Consider the following 17,479-nt stretch of genomic DNA (forward strand, 5'->3'; position numbering starts at 1 on the left):
TATAATAATAATTATGTTAACAGCAAACGGCGGGCTGCGAACCAGTACAATGAAGGTGATTACGTTCTGATCAAAAATTTCGACTCAACGGCAGGTGTATGTAGAAAGCTAGTCCCTAAATTTAAAGGGCCTTATAAAATTTCCAAAGTCTTACGAAATGATAGATACGTGTTGGAGGATGTTGAAGGTTTCCAACAGTCACGAATACCATACAAAGGAGTTTGGGCTGTGGCGAATATACGACCTTGGTTAAGCAAAAGCTAAAAATAAATTACTTAAGATCAGGTGATCTTTCGGTCAGAATGGCCGAATTGTAGCAATAAATAAGCAGTTAACCCTTAGTATGTCTCCTTAGCCCTAAGTATATAGAAGTATCGATGTAGGGTTAATTTGAATATTAGCCGTTAGTGTAAGTTTGTCTATTATCCTTTATTCTTCATCATCATTCTTAATCAATATAATGTATTCATTCTAGCATACTATGTGTCAATGTAAGCTTATCTCTTTCACTTGATGTACATACATAAGTTACTTCGGGAACTTTCCAAAAATGCTGATGCAATAAAAGGCAGTTGTTGAGTGACATTGAACGAGTACGGTCGTTTTCTTTGAAGTAGACTACTACATGATGTAGTTAAATTTTTCATGCTTTATTTGCTAAAGTGGCTCAGAAGTATGTCTGATACCAAATGTTCATAGTATGTACATTCTAAATTCCTACTTTCCTAACGCGGCCACGCATATGGACAGGACCGCCGGGTGAAGTGTAACTTGCGGGTAAGGCGTTATTACGCGCACTTATTTCCTACGGGGTATTTTTGTATGTGCACATCGGTCATTTACTTCAATAGTGTCATGATCCCAAATATCTGTTATTCTATGTTTTGTTAAAATTTCATAGCTGTATCGATTAAAAAGAGCTCATTAAATAGAACTATTAGAGGATATCGATGGCTGAGTGGAAGATCGACCTATCTCGGCAGCCAGTTCGAAAACGCTCTATCTCAAAAAACTTTTCAAGAACGCTTTATTTCAGAACTCGTTTCAAAAACGCCCTATCTCACTTCAAAATATATTGAAAATATGCTGATATAGGGCGTTTTTGAAACGAGTTCTGAAATAAAGCGTTCTTGAAAAGTTTTTTGAGATAGAGCGTTTTCGAACTGGCTGCCGAGATAGGTCGATCTTCCACTCAGCCATCGATATGTAAATTCAAAAGTTTTCTATTTTTGAGTTATGGCAGTGCTGAAGTAAATGAGCGGTATGTAGTTATTTATTTCTGTAAAGCAATTATTCATTAAAAATTTATGGATGGTTGACAGATAATTTGGCATGCACAGAAATCATTAACACGCTTTAGTTCGAGTTAATGAGTGAATAGACAAGTAAATATGTAGACTGTTTTTGTTGAGTTAAAAATATGGAAAACATATTTTCGTGTAGCTCAGCAATGCACTTGAGGATATTTAAATAGTTTTGATACTGTTCTACTTTAGTAACATTCACTCAATTCACGCATGTACTCCTGTTAATAAAACTGTTAATAAAGAAATTTTAGGTAGCACATAATTCAAGGTACAGGGGCTAATGGAGGTAAAAATATAGATTTTTTTGCTACTGAATGCAAAAGGAAAATTTATTTCACTTTTATGTATGTATATGTGTAGGTAAGAGGTCTATGTATCTCGAAACAAAATATATACATACATACATAAGCTCTTTTTTACTTTTCAGCCAAAATCGTGGACAAGGACAAAAATGCGTGATTCCTGCCCTGATAATAGTCTAGCGAATACTCTTTGGTCTTGTTTTACACGTCTCCGGCTATGAATTCGATTTCAGAGTAGGACTACAGATTTTCGTTTTCGGGACAACTATCCAGATGATGTGAGATGAGTGCAAAAACGTTAGATATGGCGTAAGGAAACCGATTAACTTCGATTTAATTGGTGATTAGCTGTTAGTGTTGGTTGATTCTTCCGACAGGGCGAGAAGTTAAATTATTTTGTAAAAAATTTCCATCATACCTTGTTGTTGTTGTAGCACTGCTTAGGGTTGGATGACCCCTTGTCATCAAGCTTAACTAACGGACCTAGGAAACCTGCTATTTCGATGGGGTTAACCTATAGGGAGAGGGGTATTAATGAAGTTGGGCTGAGTGGGCATGAAAAATCACCAGGATGGGCGGTATCGAAAAAAAATTTGCTGGTGGGAAAAATTGAGCAACAGCTTCAATAAAAAATTCCACGATAAGTCCCAGCTACTCCAAACTTTTACTTTGCTATAATAAAATTGAATGGGCTACAAAATTGCATACTAAAAATATTTCTAAGAAATCTAATTAAAGAGCTTAAAGTTTGCTGATTTTTTTTTTGATTTATACGGTTCTCGTTAAAGAATAAACTATACTTTTATAAAAAAAAATTTTAATTAAATTGCAAAAAAAAATTATTTTTTAAAACTTCCAATATGTGCTGCGCTTATAATTTTGGCATGGGGTGTACTTTCCTTAAAAGTCTCTTTTTTTCTGTATGATTATCTCGGTTGTATCTTTGTCTCTTTAGCTTATTGAATCCAAAAATGCACTTCAAAGACTTGCCCCCAAAACACAGGGGCGAAAGGACCAAGTCCCAAACCAGCGTTTTCTTCAAACTGATCGCCACACTTAATGTAATGTGCCAATTTTTCGGAGTAGCGCCGATTTTAGACTCACCACGCGAGAAACGTCATGTCTTACGATGCTTTCATTATATTTGGTGTGCCATCTTCGTAATATATATTTATGGCGTGAACGTTTACTACGCCTATCAACCCCATGAAGCACTCGTCAATATCGTAAAATTATTTTTTATAAGCGAACTTTTCAGCAATCCTATAATTGTGTCCTTAATAGTCATCACTACACATTGCCATGCCGAAAAATATCATCATATACCACGTGAGCTTCTGCGTATCCATAGGCATTACAAAAGCCTGCAACCGGCGAATGCCCGCATTGGGAAGGACCTCTTTTCTGTGCTCCAAAAGGAAGTGCGACTGCTGCTCTTCATTGTATGTCCATTCTTACTATGTTGCTTGATTGTTGATTGTATGCGCACGCACCCCGATTTCGTTCATTGGTTGCTCAGCTTAAGCATTTTTCATTTACCGAATATTCTGATAAGCCTCAATTTAGGCCAATATTGGTTGGCGCTACGTTTCTTGTGTCGACTGTATCGAGGTTTTAATCAGATATTGAAGCAACGATTGCAACAAATTAGTTCGAGCGATTTAAGCGGTGGCGTTGAAACAAATGCTGGTGATACCTGCGCAAGCGAATTCTTTTGGTATCCGCGTGAATTCTACAACACACACCACCCAGGCGGAGTAAATGATGAGTGCAAACTTTTGAAGGCTATACGTGGATCATATGGCGATTTGGATGCGTTGAGAGCACAATTGACAAGCTTGTTTGGACTCGTATTACTTTTAATATTTCTCGGCTCGCTACTCAGTCTAACCGTGGAATGCTTTGCTGTTTATAAATTTCTTGATTGCGACAATGCTACAGCGAACGAGTTGGCAACGGTATATCAGAGGTTATTGAATATTTTAATTCATATTGGACGCATATTTCTGATTTTAGTCACAAACAATGCGATCATTGAAGAGGTAAGGTGCTGTAATATGAGAAAATTTAAGAGGTAAATTATACTAAGGAATATGGTTTATTGTTTTTTTTTGTTAGAAATGCCAAACTTCATTCACACTAAATGAGTTGCATATTACATCCGAAGAAATGGAACATGAGGTCAATCGCTTTCTAATTCAACTCATGCTTCATCAGCCAGCAGAAATGGTTTGTGGGATAGTAGATTTGGATTTATTAGCTCTAGGTGGGGTAAGTGAGAAATTTAAATATGTAGGTACATATGTATTTACATACATACATACATATGTATATGCATACATGCATGCATATCGTCACCTGAAATGCAAAAAGACGTAACAACATAATCGTTGAAATGAAAAAAGTCATAACGAATAAAAAACTCAAAATTCACTTTTTGATTTACATGATGATTTCATCGAATCACAACTCCCCACATCATTTTATGAAAAAAATAAAAATAAAATATTAGTCACGACTTTTTCCATTTCAGTTACGATGTTGTTACGTCTTTTTGCATTTCAGGTGACGATATATATCGATAGCTAAGATTTATGTATATTAGAGTGCATCGCTCTCCATACTGCCTTTCCATCGGAATTATAAAATCTATTACACTTTGACACTTCCGCCAAACTAAAAAAAAAGATTTACTACGTGTGCTGGGTCGATTTGAATATACCTACAGAAATCGAGTTTTTTAATTTAAATTGGGTTTAAGCAAGTAATTAAAAAAATTAAAAAACAGGTTTTATTAGTGTTTAATAAAAAAAAAGAAAAATCGACACGCGCTCCACCTAACGGCTAAATTTTATTTATTTACACTTAAGTTATATAGATTTTAAATATGAACCAAATCATGTTTTATGATGTTATTCCTTTTGATGTAAGTACTCGCAATATGAACCCCATCGGACCATAAATACATGTTTATCAAAAATCTTCGCACCCGCGCCACCTAGTGGACTAATTCCTCTTTCAAATTGCATTGTAATTGGGTTCTGGGATCAATTTGAAGTTTCAGGTGAAACTTTATAAAAGCTTTTAATAATATTTTTTCCAAAAAAATTTGTTCATATGATAGAAGAGTTTAAGCGTAGAAATTATAACAACGCTTTCAAAATAATGAGGTTTTTGGAGTTATTTTCAAATCGGTCCAGCTCAGGTAAATATTAATATTTTTCCGAAATATTATGGCGGAAGTCTTAAAATATATTAAGTTTTAAGATTTTGTAAAAAAACCAAATATAATTTGGGGTTAGTGAGGCACCCTTATGTTCATACAACATTCAAAAAGTCCATTCTGCTCAGGCGAAGTTCCGTGAATTGTTATATACTCCTCTGGTATAATATTCATTAGTCTTCTTTTATACGTATAAATAACTATAAAATACTAAACAACAAACTTCAAAAATAACTCAAATCAAAAATTTGAATAAGTTGTGACACGCTATTGCCTCTGCTGTGAGTTTCCGAAATAGGGACAGGCAGAAGCAAAGCAAGCGATAGGCACCCTTATTCGTAAAAGGGTGGAAGGAGAGCTTATAACACATTTTCGCCACTTACAGGCTTTGCCTCCGTTGGTTGGTACCGGTTTCATCACCATTACAACAGTTCCGAATCAGAATCGTCTACATTTTGCAATAATGCAGTCTTCGTTGACCCAGTCCAACCTAATTTAACGCCAGTAGCTTGTATTTTCCGAACGGCTAGTTTTCCGTCTTACTTGTAAAATAAATATACTGCACCTGTGCCTTTTATGAAATAAGCCCCTGCTCTAACGGCCTCATATCGATGGCTGAGTGGAAGATCGACCTATCTCGGCAGCAAGTTCAAAAACGTCCTATTTCAGAAAACTTTTCAAGAACGCCCTTCTTCAGAATTTGATTGAAAAACGCCATATCTCAAACGAAAATACATTGAAAATAAGCTGAGATAGGGCGTTTTTAAATCGGCAGCTGAGATAAGGCGTTCTTCAACAAAATCCGAGATAGGACGTTTTTCAATCAAATTCTGAAGTAGGGCGTGTTTGAAAAGTTTTCTGAGACAGAGCGTTGTTCAAAAATTTTCTGAGATAGGGCGTTTTCGAACTGGCTGCCGAGATAGGTCGATCTTCTACTCAGCCATTGATATATAAATTTGTGCACGTTGCATATCGCTACCTTTAGGTGAAAAGGTGCCAAGTCCCTTTTTTCAAAGCTTAGTTTTTGATGCAGAATGGCAAGTAATACCAAACTACATCGATTTTTCGTCTCTCGTGAACAATTAAAAAAAATGGACATAGGTAACTCTACATAAAAGCTTCATATGTACACATTTTATTTCAAAACAGATTGGTGGAATTATGGCCAACTACGTTATATTTCTTATCCAAATCGATTTGGGCAACATAAATATGGATGAAAATAATCAAAACATTGCAGCAATACCAGGAGATAGATTTAGTTTATAAATCAACAACAACTACAATTTTTTCACGGGATTGAATATCCAGCCATTGTCAGCTTTGTAAACAAAAATAAAATAAAAGAGTCACCAATGGCTATCTTAATGTAATCTAAATGCAAAAAGCATTGCACGCATCCTTCTTAATTATTGTTTTATATGTATGTACATCGCTTGGTCAAATAAAGAAAAAAAAAAACAAATTTTAACGCTACACATTTGTAGCAAGACAATGCTAGAACTTATATTTAGCACAGTTGGACTCACATAAAGCTGAATTATTCACTCGAAATTTTGTCAGTTGGCCTTTTAGTGCGCCATAGTCAATATGCTAAGCTTAAAGTTGTTTCGAGAACGTGCCAGACGCTTTCTAAAACTGCAATTCGTGAAGACCTGGCGTATCTTGCTTAGCTGTTATTTTGCAATCCGCACTGCATTTGCTTGGGGCGCCGAAAAATTGCACGCTTTCGGCGTGGACCTGGGTGAAGAGACAGGCATATTGGCGATAAGTCTGATTGCAAATCGGCGTATACATCCAATCGAGCGGTAAATTGAAAAGTGTTGGCTTTCTTGTTCACCCGTCTATATGTACTGGTTTTCATTCTTTTAACACTCCGACGTATGTAGTTTCCTTTGGTTCGTCATTGTTTTTGTATCCACATTTGCTGCGATACAGATAAGTGGTCTACAGTTGAAGCGCTATACCAATTCGCCGACAGTTATCTCGGTGGATCGTGATTATCGTGGCTGGCATGGCCCGATGCCAGCTGTTACGCTCTGCTACTACGACCATATTGACTCCTTCAAAGCGAATGAGTATATACAGAATCACTGGAATGTGTCCATTGTCGATAATGACTACTTCTATTTTATGGATTTCCTTCAAGCTGTCGTCAATGCAACAGCTAGTAACTACGTTGATTTAGCGCGTTTCGCCGAAGATGAACGTTTCGATGATGTGGATCTGTCGGAGCTTGTGCTCGCAATATATAGACCCTTTGAACAGGCATTGACCAGTTTCGATAAGCAAAATGCTACAATAAAAATAATGCCAGTTATGACGGAACGTGGATTTTGTTATGCGATAAATTCGCCAATGTCGGAAATATTGGCTGGCAGGTAAGCAGGTGGTATTTAATGCGAAAGGAATGGAATTTGTTTATATTAAAGAAAAAATGTCTATGCCTTCTTTGCTCGTTTTAGAAGCATTGATTACAAGGATATGATACGACCATTATCCTGTGAATATGGCAAACAGCAGTGTTTCATTAAAATGGACTTGTACGAGAGTACAGGCACAGTGGGTGAAATTTTAGGATCGATCGCTGAATGCTAACGCAATTTACTATAATTTCGCCTAGGTCGATGTTCATTCGCCATTTGAGGTCTCAGCAAGCGATGCTAACATTATACCGCTGCATAAGTCTGATGAAATAATTGCCTTCTTCAAAGTGCTCGAAACAGTGTAAGTAAAGCAGCATTCACATGGGGCGATTTTGTAAGCGATTCAACAACGCCTGAAAAGTTTAAGGCGAATTTATCGCTTTCTATTAAATTGAAATACAATTTACAAAGGCGATGTGGTTGAAAGCGATGTTGGTTCGCTTAGGAAATCGTCTCGCGTAAATGCTACATGAAGACTTCGAAGGACCTCGAAAACCTAGATTAGTTATATAAAATTTATTTTAGCGCTTCAGATAATTTGCGTGATCTGGATGTGGACCAAAGGAAGTGTGTCTTTCATGATGAGGAGACGTCGCAATTGAAGGTAGTTGGTTTTTGGGAAAACTTTATAAATGCTCGTGGAGAAATTCTCGTTTTTACTTGGTTTTAAAGTCCCTATTTTCAGGTATACAGTAAGAGTTTGTGTTTGGTGCATTGCCGCGCTGTTATGGCTCTGGAGATGTGTAATTGTGTGCCATTCTTCTACGCTTTTGTAGGTAAGTTGTCTTCGATCAGGTTGAGGAAGCTTGTACTAGTCTTGCTCAAAGACACAAATTCCGACTGGGAATGCCCTCTGTGAGGCTTGAGGTGCCACATTGTATCATTCACTCCATTTTATTATGTTGGCCTGCTCACAACAGGGGTGTCCAATGTTCTTTCTTTACTGGGGGACATGTCCATACACACCTAATTACAACTTTTCAGGTGTAGCTTTCGAAACATGCTCAAATGTGCTTAGTGTCGAGTTTGGTTTCTTATCCAGTATGCGTCTCAGATAGTTTACAGATTCACTGATCTTAAGTTTAATACGTTTTAGTAAAAAGCATAAGCTCTATTTTGTTTGGGGATTATTCCTAGGTCGCGGAAATTTCCAACTTGCGACTAATGTCACGTCGTCAGCATAAAGACGCCTCTGATCAGTTGGTTTATTGCCAAGACCCATTGGAGAGGAAATAGGACTACACTCTTGTGGCGTAGCCCTGTTGTCAAATCTGTTCGTCATATAAGTCTGAACAGTTGACCTAAAAGCGTCACCAGTCACGAGTGACTGGTTGTGAGTGGGTGCAGTTTGGTCGTATTAAGGATTTCCGGTTTCGACGCGAAGGGGGTTAAACTGACCGGAAGTCTATTTTTTTTAATGGCATATACGTACATGTTTTTTACCGCAGACACCGGAAGGTGGTAATACGACCAAAAGATAGAGCATCCTCGACTTGGTAATTCATATTTTTTCGTTTTCCAATAAAAAACATTTTCCATCATTTCAGAAGTCTAGGACCAGTTGGAGTGCGAGGGTCGCTTAGAGGGTGAAAAACGAACTTCCGAGAAAAAAGTTTCAAACAAAAGTCACGCATTTTTTATCATCAGAGTCCGAATCTGTGGTAAAAACATGTATAATTTAAAAAAAAAGTGGACTTCCGGTCAGTTTAACCTTCTTCCGGTCGAAACCGTGGGACGGTAATACCACCAAGAGAAAAAGCTTTTCTGATTTGGTAGGTCATACTTTTGCATTTTTCCTCCATTTTAGAGAGGGTGGACTGGGGCACCCTGTATATTCTCCGCCTTGAGGGATGAATACAACTTTTGGCTATATGCCAATGTTTGTTGCAGTTGAAGCGTTGGTACCTCCTTCTGGCCCCGGGAGCCTTGTGTAGCTTCAAGGTTTTAATGGCCGAGGAGAGAGTTTATTATGGGCCCTCGGTTTACCAAGAACTGTTGTAGAGCTACCCCTTCATTTCGTAGAGTCTAAGATATAAATATAGGGCTGCAATTTCTTAAATATCATCGCTGATAAGAGATTCTCAGAGCCAAGTCATTTTTATTTACCATTCATTTATATTTATTTACCTAATTTGATTTTGATATTTTCTTATTTTTTTTGTAGAAGGTCCCAGTTGTAATCCTGCTGGTTTTGAATGCCTACTGGACTTTAAGTGGCCCATTTGGGCATTGCATATTTGCAAATGTCCAAGTACTTGTACAGAAATAGAATACACTGTACAAACTGTGAAAAAGAGTTTTTGGTAATTATACAAACATACATATACACATCGCACACCTAGATCTAACCAGCGATCAACTCAAAAAAAATTTAGCAAATTTAGATTTTTTTTCCATAAATAGGATTTACCTACAATTGATGCAAATATTTTTTCATCATGATTATATAAATTAAGTAAAAAACTACCGTTTTTGTATTAATTGCATTGAATCTGTATGATTCACAAGCAGTTTTATTTTTGAGTTAGCTCATTTTAGATCTAGGTGTGCGATAGTCATATTCTTTCATACGTAGATGCATTTTGATTTATCTTTGAGTATTTAGATATTATCCTTAAACCTAAGTTTTTTTAGAAAAATAGTTCGCCGTACACCCCTGAGTCTAAAATATTTTTGCTGGCAATTTCGAAGTTTTTTTTGCCGAACGTAGGTTTAAATTTACAAAAATATCTTAGGCTCAGTGGTTTACGACGAACCGTTTTTGTTTATGTAAATTGGGGTGGTTCGTAAAAATATCAACAACATGGGGCATATATATATATTTCATTGTACGTACAAAGTAGAAATATCCACGAGAATTTCTAAATTAAAAAAATTTTTGGAAGTCGCTACCAAGAGTTGAAAAAAATTGTTTTTTTTTTACCGGAAAATTCCAAAAATTCTCATCATCAGACTCATCGAATAAGTTTCAATAAAGCGTCACATTTATTAGATTTCAAGTCACAATTTTGTCGAAGGTCTAAAAAATCTTTTTTTTAAACCCTGGTTGCGAACCCAAATTTTTTTTTACTATTTTGAAATTTTCGTGGACGTCTTTATTTTGCACTTAGAACCAACTAAAGGGGTACCCAATACAAAATTTAGATGTTGACATTTTTAAAGATCCGCCCTAATGCAAATACATACAAATAAAAACAATAACAAATATACATAAATATGTAATTATTTCGACACTTTCAGGGGCATCAATATGAATGAAGAAATTGTCAATACAGATTCAGTGACTTCCAGTTTCCGCTGGAATCTAATACCACCGAAAGTACGCATGCGACGAGACGTCGTCTTTAGCTTCGAAGACTTATTGGGTACGTAGAAAAAAAAAAAAGTAGTATTTTAGACTAATAAATTTTTGTTTAAAATATGTATCTGTAAACACTTTATAAATGCAATACATTCTCTCGATTCTTTCCATTACAGTTTCATTTGGCGGCACTTTGGCTCTCTATCTGGGCATTTGTCTAATATCCATTGTACGCTTTGGCTATGTGAGCACCTATCATTTGATATTGGTGTTTGTGGAGTTATTTGTTTGCGTGAAGGACTATTGTGCGCGCTGCATGAAAGTTTTAAAACGGAAAAAGTCCACGACATTAGTGCGGGAAAGATCGAGAAATTGTCTGACTCTACACAAAAAGCGCCACACTAACGATATTAATACTCGTACTATTGAGAGGCCTGAATTCGAATACATCAATTGAAAAAATGAATAAAGGCAACAGAGAAATAAAATACTGAGTTAAAATTGTTGCAAGAAATATATATTTGGAATGTGCATTCTTTTCAACTGCTACCTACTTTTTTTTATTAATAATCTTTAAATATTATTTCAGATATTTAGTTGGTTGTTGCTTAGGCGTTTTTTAATTCACACTAATAGAAAAAATGTTTGTTTGTGTTTTCGCGGCGCCTAATTAGAACGTTTTCGTTGGCTAATGCAAAAATAGCGTTGAAAGGCAAAAACTGTTTGCAAACGAAAAAATTATGAGTTTAGGTTGAAGCGAATGGAGAGAAGAACCCTTCTCACACATAGACCAAAAATAATAGCGCTATGATACCGATGGTTTTTATCTCCACCTGTGAGATTTCTGCGAGGATTTCTTTAATTTACAGTCTTGTGTCGCGCGCATTTTTTTTTTTGTTCTAGGAGGCCCTCCTCGCTGCTCAACAGAACGAAAGAGTTTTCAGGTTCATTGGCTAAATGAGATTCTATAAATCACATCTACTTCGTTCAGAGATAGATGTAGACATTCAGCAAGGGAATTTGTATTGTCTATGTATGCGTATAAAGCTTTGAGGGCTGCCTGACTGCCACAGAATATAAAGACTCGTTTGCGGCTCTCGGATGGCTAAAGATTCCCATGAGCTGTATTTTTTTCTTACTGGAGAATGCGAAATCAGAGCTATAGTTAACCATCGAATAAGTAACGTTACTCTTCTTGCTCCTGTTTTTTTTTTTTTTTGTTTTTGACAAAGAGAATGTTTGGATGAATAACTGTCGAAACTTTGCAACGGAAAAAGTTTATTCGTCTCGACCATTTCCGATTATTTAAATAAAGAAAACGTCCCTTTATTACGACTAGTGTTGCCAGATTTTTATTCCAGCCGTACGAGACAAATGCATAATTTGTCCCAAAAATACGGGATTTACAAAAATTTAACGGGACAAAGGAGAAATTAAGGATATGCTTTAAAAGCCCAACTATTAACAAAGGTGATCCATTTCTGCAAAGTACTTAATACTCAGATTAGTTAAAAGCTTATGATAAATTTCGTTTCTTTCAAGGCAACACTTTTTAATTTTTACAAAGATATGTACCTATCTACGTAAACATATAATTGACAAAACTATAAAAACAAAGTAAGAGATACAGATACAATTTATCTTTATTTATTTATTGTTAATAATTTTCATTTAAAATATGGGTCGATCTATATCAGATACCACATAAATAAAGATTTCAAAACTTGCAAAAAGTTCATAAAAATTATTTAAACTTAAACAAATTTTCATAAAAATTTCAATATTTTTAATTAGATTTCCTAGAAAGATTGCGGTTTTATAGCCCATTCAATTTCAGTACAATAAAGTACAAGTTTGAAGTCGCTAAAAATTACAATAGGATTTTCTATGGAGAGTGTTGCGCATTTTCTTCCATATAAAAGTCAGTATTCTTCATGCATTATATGGAAGAGAATTCGCAACAGTCTCCACAAAAAAATTCTAAAAAATCAACGGAAATTTATAGCCGTATTTCTCTTACAGAGTTGCATGCAATAATGCTTGCTATTGACCTACTCACAATAGCCGCCTTAAACCATGACCATGTTGAGTAGAAGTTTACAGGTTGAAAAGAATAATGAAATTGTCGAATATACGGGAAAACTCTTGTCCCGGCGGAACATTTCAAATTCAATGCAAAATACGGGACGTCGCGGCAAATACGGGACATTTGGCAACGCTAATTACGACAGCGCGCTATCACTAATACGCAATCATCTATGTACTTCTTATACAAAATAAAATGTGTGTCAATTAGGGTGTCAGCAAGTTATCTCGCGCCAAGTATGTATTTAGATAAAATTGATCCCTGTCGCTGCTAAGAGTTTTTTTTTTATCGCTAAATTCGGTTAAAGACACCCTTTCACGTGATTAAAATTTGTTTCTAATTTGTGTACGATTTTAAATAATGATGTAAGTTTCAAAAAAACGGTAGAATACTGAAGAAACAGAAATAAGACGCCAACAGAAATAAGACGCCATCTGTGTAAAAGCAACATAGCTGATGAAAAGTGCATGTTCTTAATAACACTTTATCTTTCCCTCTAAAGATTTAATTTTTTCATACATTTTTATGCGACAACGGTTGTGCTATATAACCGCAAAGTAATCATATCTCGTACGCATTCTAGTTAGTATTAAATATTCTGTTTTGACTGTTTGTATTAAACAAATAGTCTACAAATGAAATAATTATGCGTACGTATATATGTATTGTACATACATTAGGGTGTCGCAGCAAAAAAGTTACTGCCGTCTTCAACGAAATTATAAATTTATAGTTGAAAATTTCCGCCGAAATATTTTTGGAAAATATAAGCATTTAGTACGTAAGCTGCACCGATTTGAAAATACCCTAAAAATTTTCATTTTGATGCCGTTGATAAAATTTTTAAAAACCAATTTATTTATAAAAAAGTCGATTTTCCAGCTCACCTTAATATATCCGGCGGCGCACAGTGGTCGGAGAAGCCTTATTTTACGCGAAAAATTATAAGGCTGTTACGATGAAAATGAATTTATGCTCCAATTATGAAATAATAACAGTAATTATATTTGTAAATTAGGTATAGTTGGGGTCATCTGCAATATCATCAGCCCAAACAATTTGATCTAGGCCCAAACAGTTTTTTAAGATTATTTTAGTTTATATGAAATTCGTAATTTCCAAAATTTCAGTTGCCATTTTTAGATAAAGTTATTCAGGCTTGAATAATCGGAAATTTCAAACGCCATATTGGATTTTGCATTTTAAATTTTCAAAAACTAGCTTGCAGTTTGAAATGAGCGAATTTAAGAACCTCTACATAAATACCAAATTTAATGAAAATTCATTAATTTTTTAAATCCAATTGGACGCCATATCGGACTCGTTATTGGATTTTTGAAGATACATCTTATAAATGATATGATGCTAGATATAGAATAAATCACATCAATTTTTAATACATATTTTAATACACTTTATTTATTTGGAACAACTGCTAGAGTTGGTCTAGTGAAACAAAAATGGCAGCCACCCTTTTTGGCGCGAGTATGCGCTTCTTTTCTTTTCGTAGGTCCTCAAAGGGCCCATTGCATTAGTTTTTGGTAAAGGAATGAAGATCCTACTCGGCCCAACTAATTAGTTATACCTTTTTGCAGAAAATATTTCTTGAAAAATAAGCCGTGTTATTAAGTTGTTGATAATTTAGCAACCAACTTTTATTATATAATAAATGCATAAACGTGTAATAACTCTGATGGAAAACCCGTACCGATTTTTTTTTTGTATGAAGCGTGTGGCACCCTAATGCACATAGATGTTTTGTTCTTATATAAAAGATGTTACTTAATTATCTACTTTGTGGGCTAGCCTATGCTAACTGCTGCTACTATCGCTAGCTATTCAGTTTGTACCCAATTTTCAGCCTACATTTTCGTGCTCTTCTGACAGGCGCATTTTATTTTCAAAATCAGTTATTAGCTGACATTCGCGGTAAAAAGTCGCAATTCAGTTCACTACTCGAAGTTTAAGTTTTTCATAACTAAGTACTTGTGCATATGTATGCACATCTCTACATACATATTTACATTCTTAAAAGCACTAGCAAGTGACTGATTACTTACTTAGCTGTGAAATAAATACAAGTACATACTACTTTAAAGCCGGGGCTAATTCTTAATTGTAGAAGAACGCTACTATTTACTTTGATATATGTGAATGCATACAAATACAAAGAAGACAAGTACTATCTTCATTTTCCTTGCGTTTAAGAAATCTCTAGCATTCATGTTGATACGAGTACCCGTTTAAGACGTTACTGCAGAAGTGCGCTGAAATAAAGTGTTTCTCTCTGTGTGTATTTTGGAGACTTTTCGTTGTTGGATTTGAATGATAAGAAAAATGCAACTGATTGCTTTGTGAATTGTGAATACCTAATTCTTCTTAAGAAGATAAGCGATGCAAATAAAATTTGATGAAAGCTAAAAATATTGAAACAACGCTTGCAGTAGTGACTCAGAAAAGGCTCAGCCTAGCTGTTAAGTGCATTTAGAGAAAAAACGATTATCCTAAACTATTTATTTACTTTTGCTTCTCGCAAAAATTTGGTGCCTGAATACATACCTATACAAAAGTGCGTATCAAGTTCCTGTCGGCCATATTGACAATCCAGTATGTATGAAATACCAACAAACTTGTGCTTGGAGTGGAAGAATCTCAATTATCATGTGCCAGCGTCTGAGCAAAGTAATTATGCATTTTGGCAGGAGTGTCGAAAGGTTAAGGAGCAGCGCATACTAAAGGATGGTGCGTATGGGTAAATTTTGCTTTGCTGAGTAATTGGGGGATCTCTGTTTCCATAAAAGTGTTAATTTTAGGCTTAAACGGTTCGTAGCAATACGAGAAAGTTTCTTATGGAGAGAAAATTTGGAAATTTTCCTTGGGAAGGAAATAGAAAAATTTTGGTAAACTGAAAATGGTTTTTAAGGATTTTTTTTTTTAATTTAGGCTCATGAATTCTTATTTATTATTCAATTTTGCACACCTATTTATTTGTTGAAAAGAAATATAATTGAAAATAAACAAGTAAGAGCAGCGCTGTCTTCGGCTATGCCGAAGGCTTCATACCTTTCATGAACATCTGCAAATTTTACTTTGACAGATTACTGCTTTTGAATACATCTGCATACATCGATAGAGGAGTTACATACTTATATAAAAAATCGCATCTAAACAATCAGAGGTATGGAAGATATACTTTATATGGCACCAATCTAAGTGATTTCCACTGCTGTGTGATCGGTATGTAAACCGGTAACACAATTTATTGGGTTTAGTTTCCTACATAAAGGAGATATATGGCAAAAACTGGTATCTGAACAATCAGTGCTATAGGAGATAAAGCTTATACAGCATAATTTTTGATGATTTTCTCAGTAGAATTTGTATTATTATTTATAAAATATCTTACGAAATTTATCGGTTTTAGCTGTTCAAATAAAGAAGTTTTACAGTAAAATCCCATATCTGAACAATCAGATGTATGGAAGATATATGTTGTAGTCATCCGATCCTTGTTATTTTCACTGTAAGTATTCTGTTAATAATGAGTGAAAATGGTGCGAAATTTCATGTTCCTAGCTGCATAAATGGAGGAGTTATGATAAAAGACCTCATATCGGAACAATCAGTTGTATGGGGTCTGCAGGTTATAGTGACCCGATCTTTGTTATTTTCACTGTAAGTCTTCTGTTGATAATGAGTGAAAACAGCGCGAAAAATCATGGTCCTAGATACATAAATGGATGAATTATAACGAAAAATCTCATATCTGAACAATCAGTTTTATGGGAGCTATAGGTTATAGTTACCCGATCTTTTTAATTTTCACTGTAAGTTTTCTGTTGATAATTATTGAAAACAGTGCGGAATTTCATGTTCCTAGCTATATAAATGGAGGAGTTATAACGAAAAATTTTATATCTGAACAATCAGTTGTATGGGAGCTATAGGTTATAGTGACCCGATCTTTGTTATTTTCACTGTAAGTATTTTGTTGATAATGGGTGCAAGTACTGCAAAATTTCATGTTCGTAGCTGCATAAATGAAGAAGTTATAACGAAAAATCTCATATCTGAACAATCAGTTGTATGGGAGCTATATGTTATAGTGGTCCGATTCTTCCGGTTCCGACAAACGATTAATACATTATAAAAATACACCCACCTACCAAATTTGATGCGGATATCTCGAAAACTGAGAGACTAGATTGCATACAAACAGACGGACAGACGGACATGGCTATATCAACTCAGCTCGACGTTCTGATCATATAAGTATACATTTTAATGGGTCTATCTCTTTTTGTTCTGGTACTTACAAACATCGGACCAAAGTTATAATACCATTTCATGCTCATGAAAGGTATAAAAATAAACAATACGTCAGATGTCGCCGAAGTAGAGTTATTTTGAAAATTCGTATTTAGTGATTGATTTGGTTAATTCTGCTTTTTATTTTTTTAAGGCAAAAACAAAAGTTACAGTAATCGGTAATTTTTGCCTTTTATTTTATCAGGCAAAAATAAAAGTCAAAGCTACAAATCTAGTATCAAAGAGTTGTGTATATTCGAATGTGATAGTTTTTAAGCTCCTATCTGGATTCTAATAACCCCCTAATACCAGTGGCGGATTTGAATATTTGTCACCCCTAGGCAATTCAGAATTTGCCGCCCTTTTTCCCATAAGAAAAAATATTTTGAGATAAAAGTATTAGTTTTGGAACGATTAGCAGTAAATAGTAATATCCAAATTTATGTTATTTATCATAGTTTTATTACAATTTAAGATGAAAAAGTGGTATTTGCCTTGGGCAAAAGTTTTTCTGATTGCGTAATTG

At 35.1% G+C, this 17,479-nt stretch overlaps 2 protein-coding genes across 2 annotated transcripts in view; both read left to right on the forward strand.

Annotated features, from left to right (window-relative positions):
• The first annotated feature begins 6,407 nt into the window (after positions 1-6,407).
• Positions 6,408-11,016, forward strand: ppk3 (pickpocket 3). The gene is made up of 9 exons (XM_017620020.1): positions 6,408-6,640; positions 6,722-7,213; positions 7,298-7,394; positions 7,456-7,559; positions 7,784-7,862; positions 7,944-8,034; positions 9,423-9,561; positions 10,499-10,623; positions 10,736-11,016. The coding sequence occupies exons 1-9, from the start codon at positions 6,423-6,425 to the stop codon at positions 11,014-11,016; spliced, it is 1,626 nt and encodes a 541-aa protein (XP_017475509.1). The 5' UTR covers positions 6,408-6,422.
• Positions 11,017-14,481: 3,465 nt separating this feature from the next.
• The window catches only part of bw (brown), a 7,225-nt gene continuing 4,227 nt past the window's right edge, over positions 14,482-17,479 (forward strand). Inside the window, exon 1 of the mRNA XM_017620021.1 lies at positions 14,482-15,397. Within this exon, the coding sequence (XP_017475510.1) occupies positions 15,255-15,397 (143 nt within the window). The 5' untranslated portion in view covers positions 14,482-15,254. The remainder of the gene's footprint in view (positions 15,398-17,479) is intronic.

Source organism: Rhagoletis zephyria, unplaced genomic scaffold, assembly GCF_001687245.7.
Source record: "Rhagoletis zephyria isolate East Lansing unplaced genomic scaffold, Rhagoletis_zephyria_1.1 Rzeph_scaffold_02014, whole genome shotgun sequence".
In the NCBI taxonomy this organism is placed as follows: Eukaryota; Metazoa; Arthropoda; class Insecta; order Diptera; family Tephritidae; genus Rhagoletis; species Rhagoletis zephyria.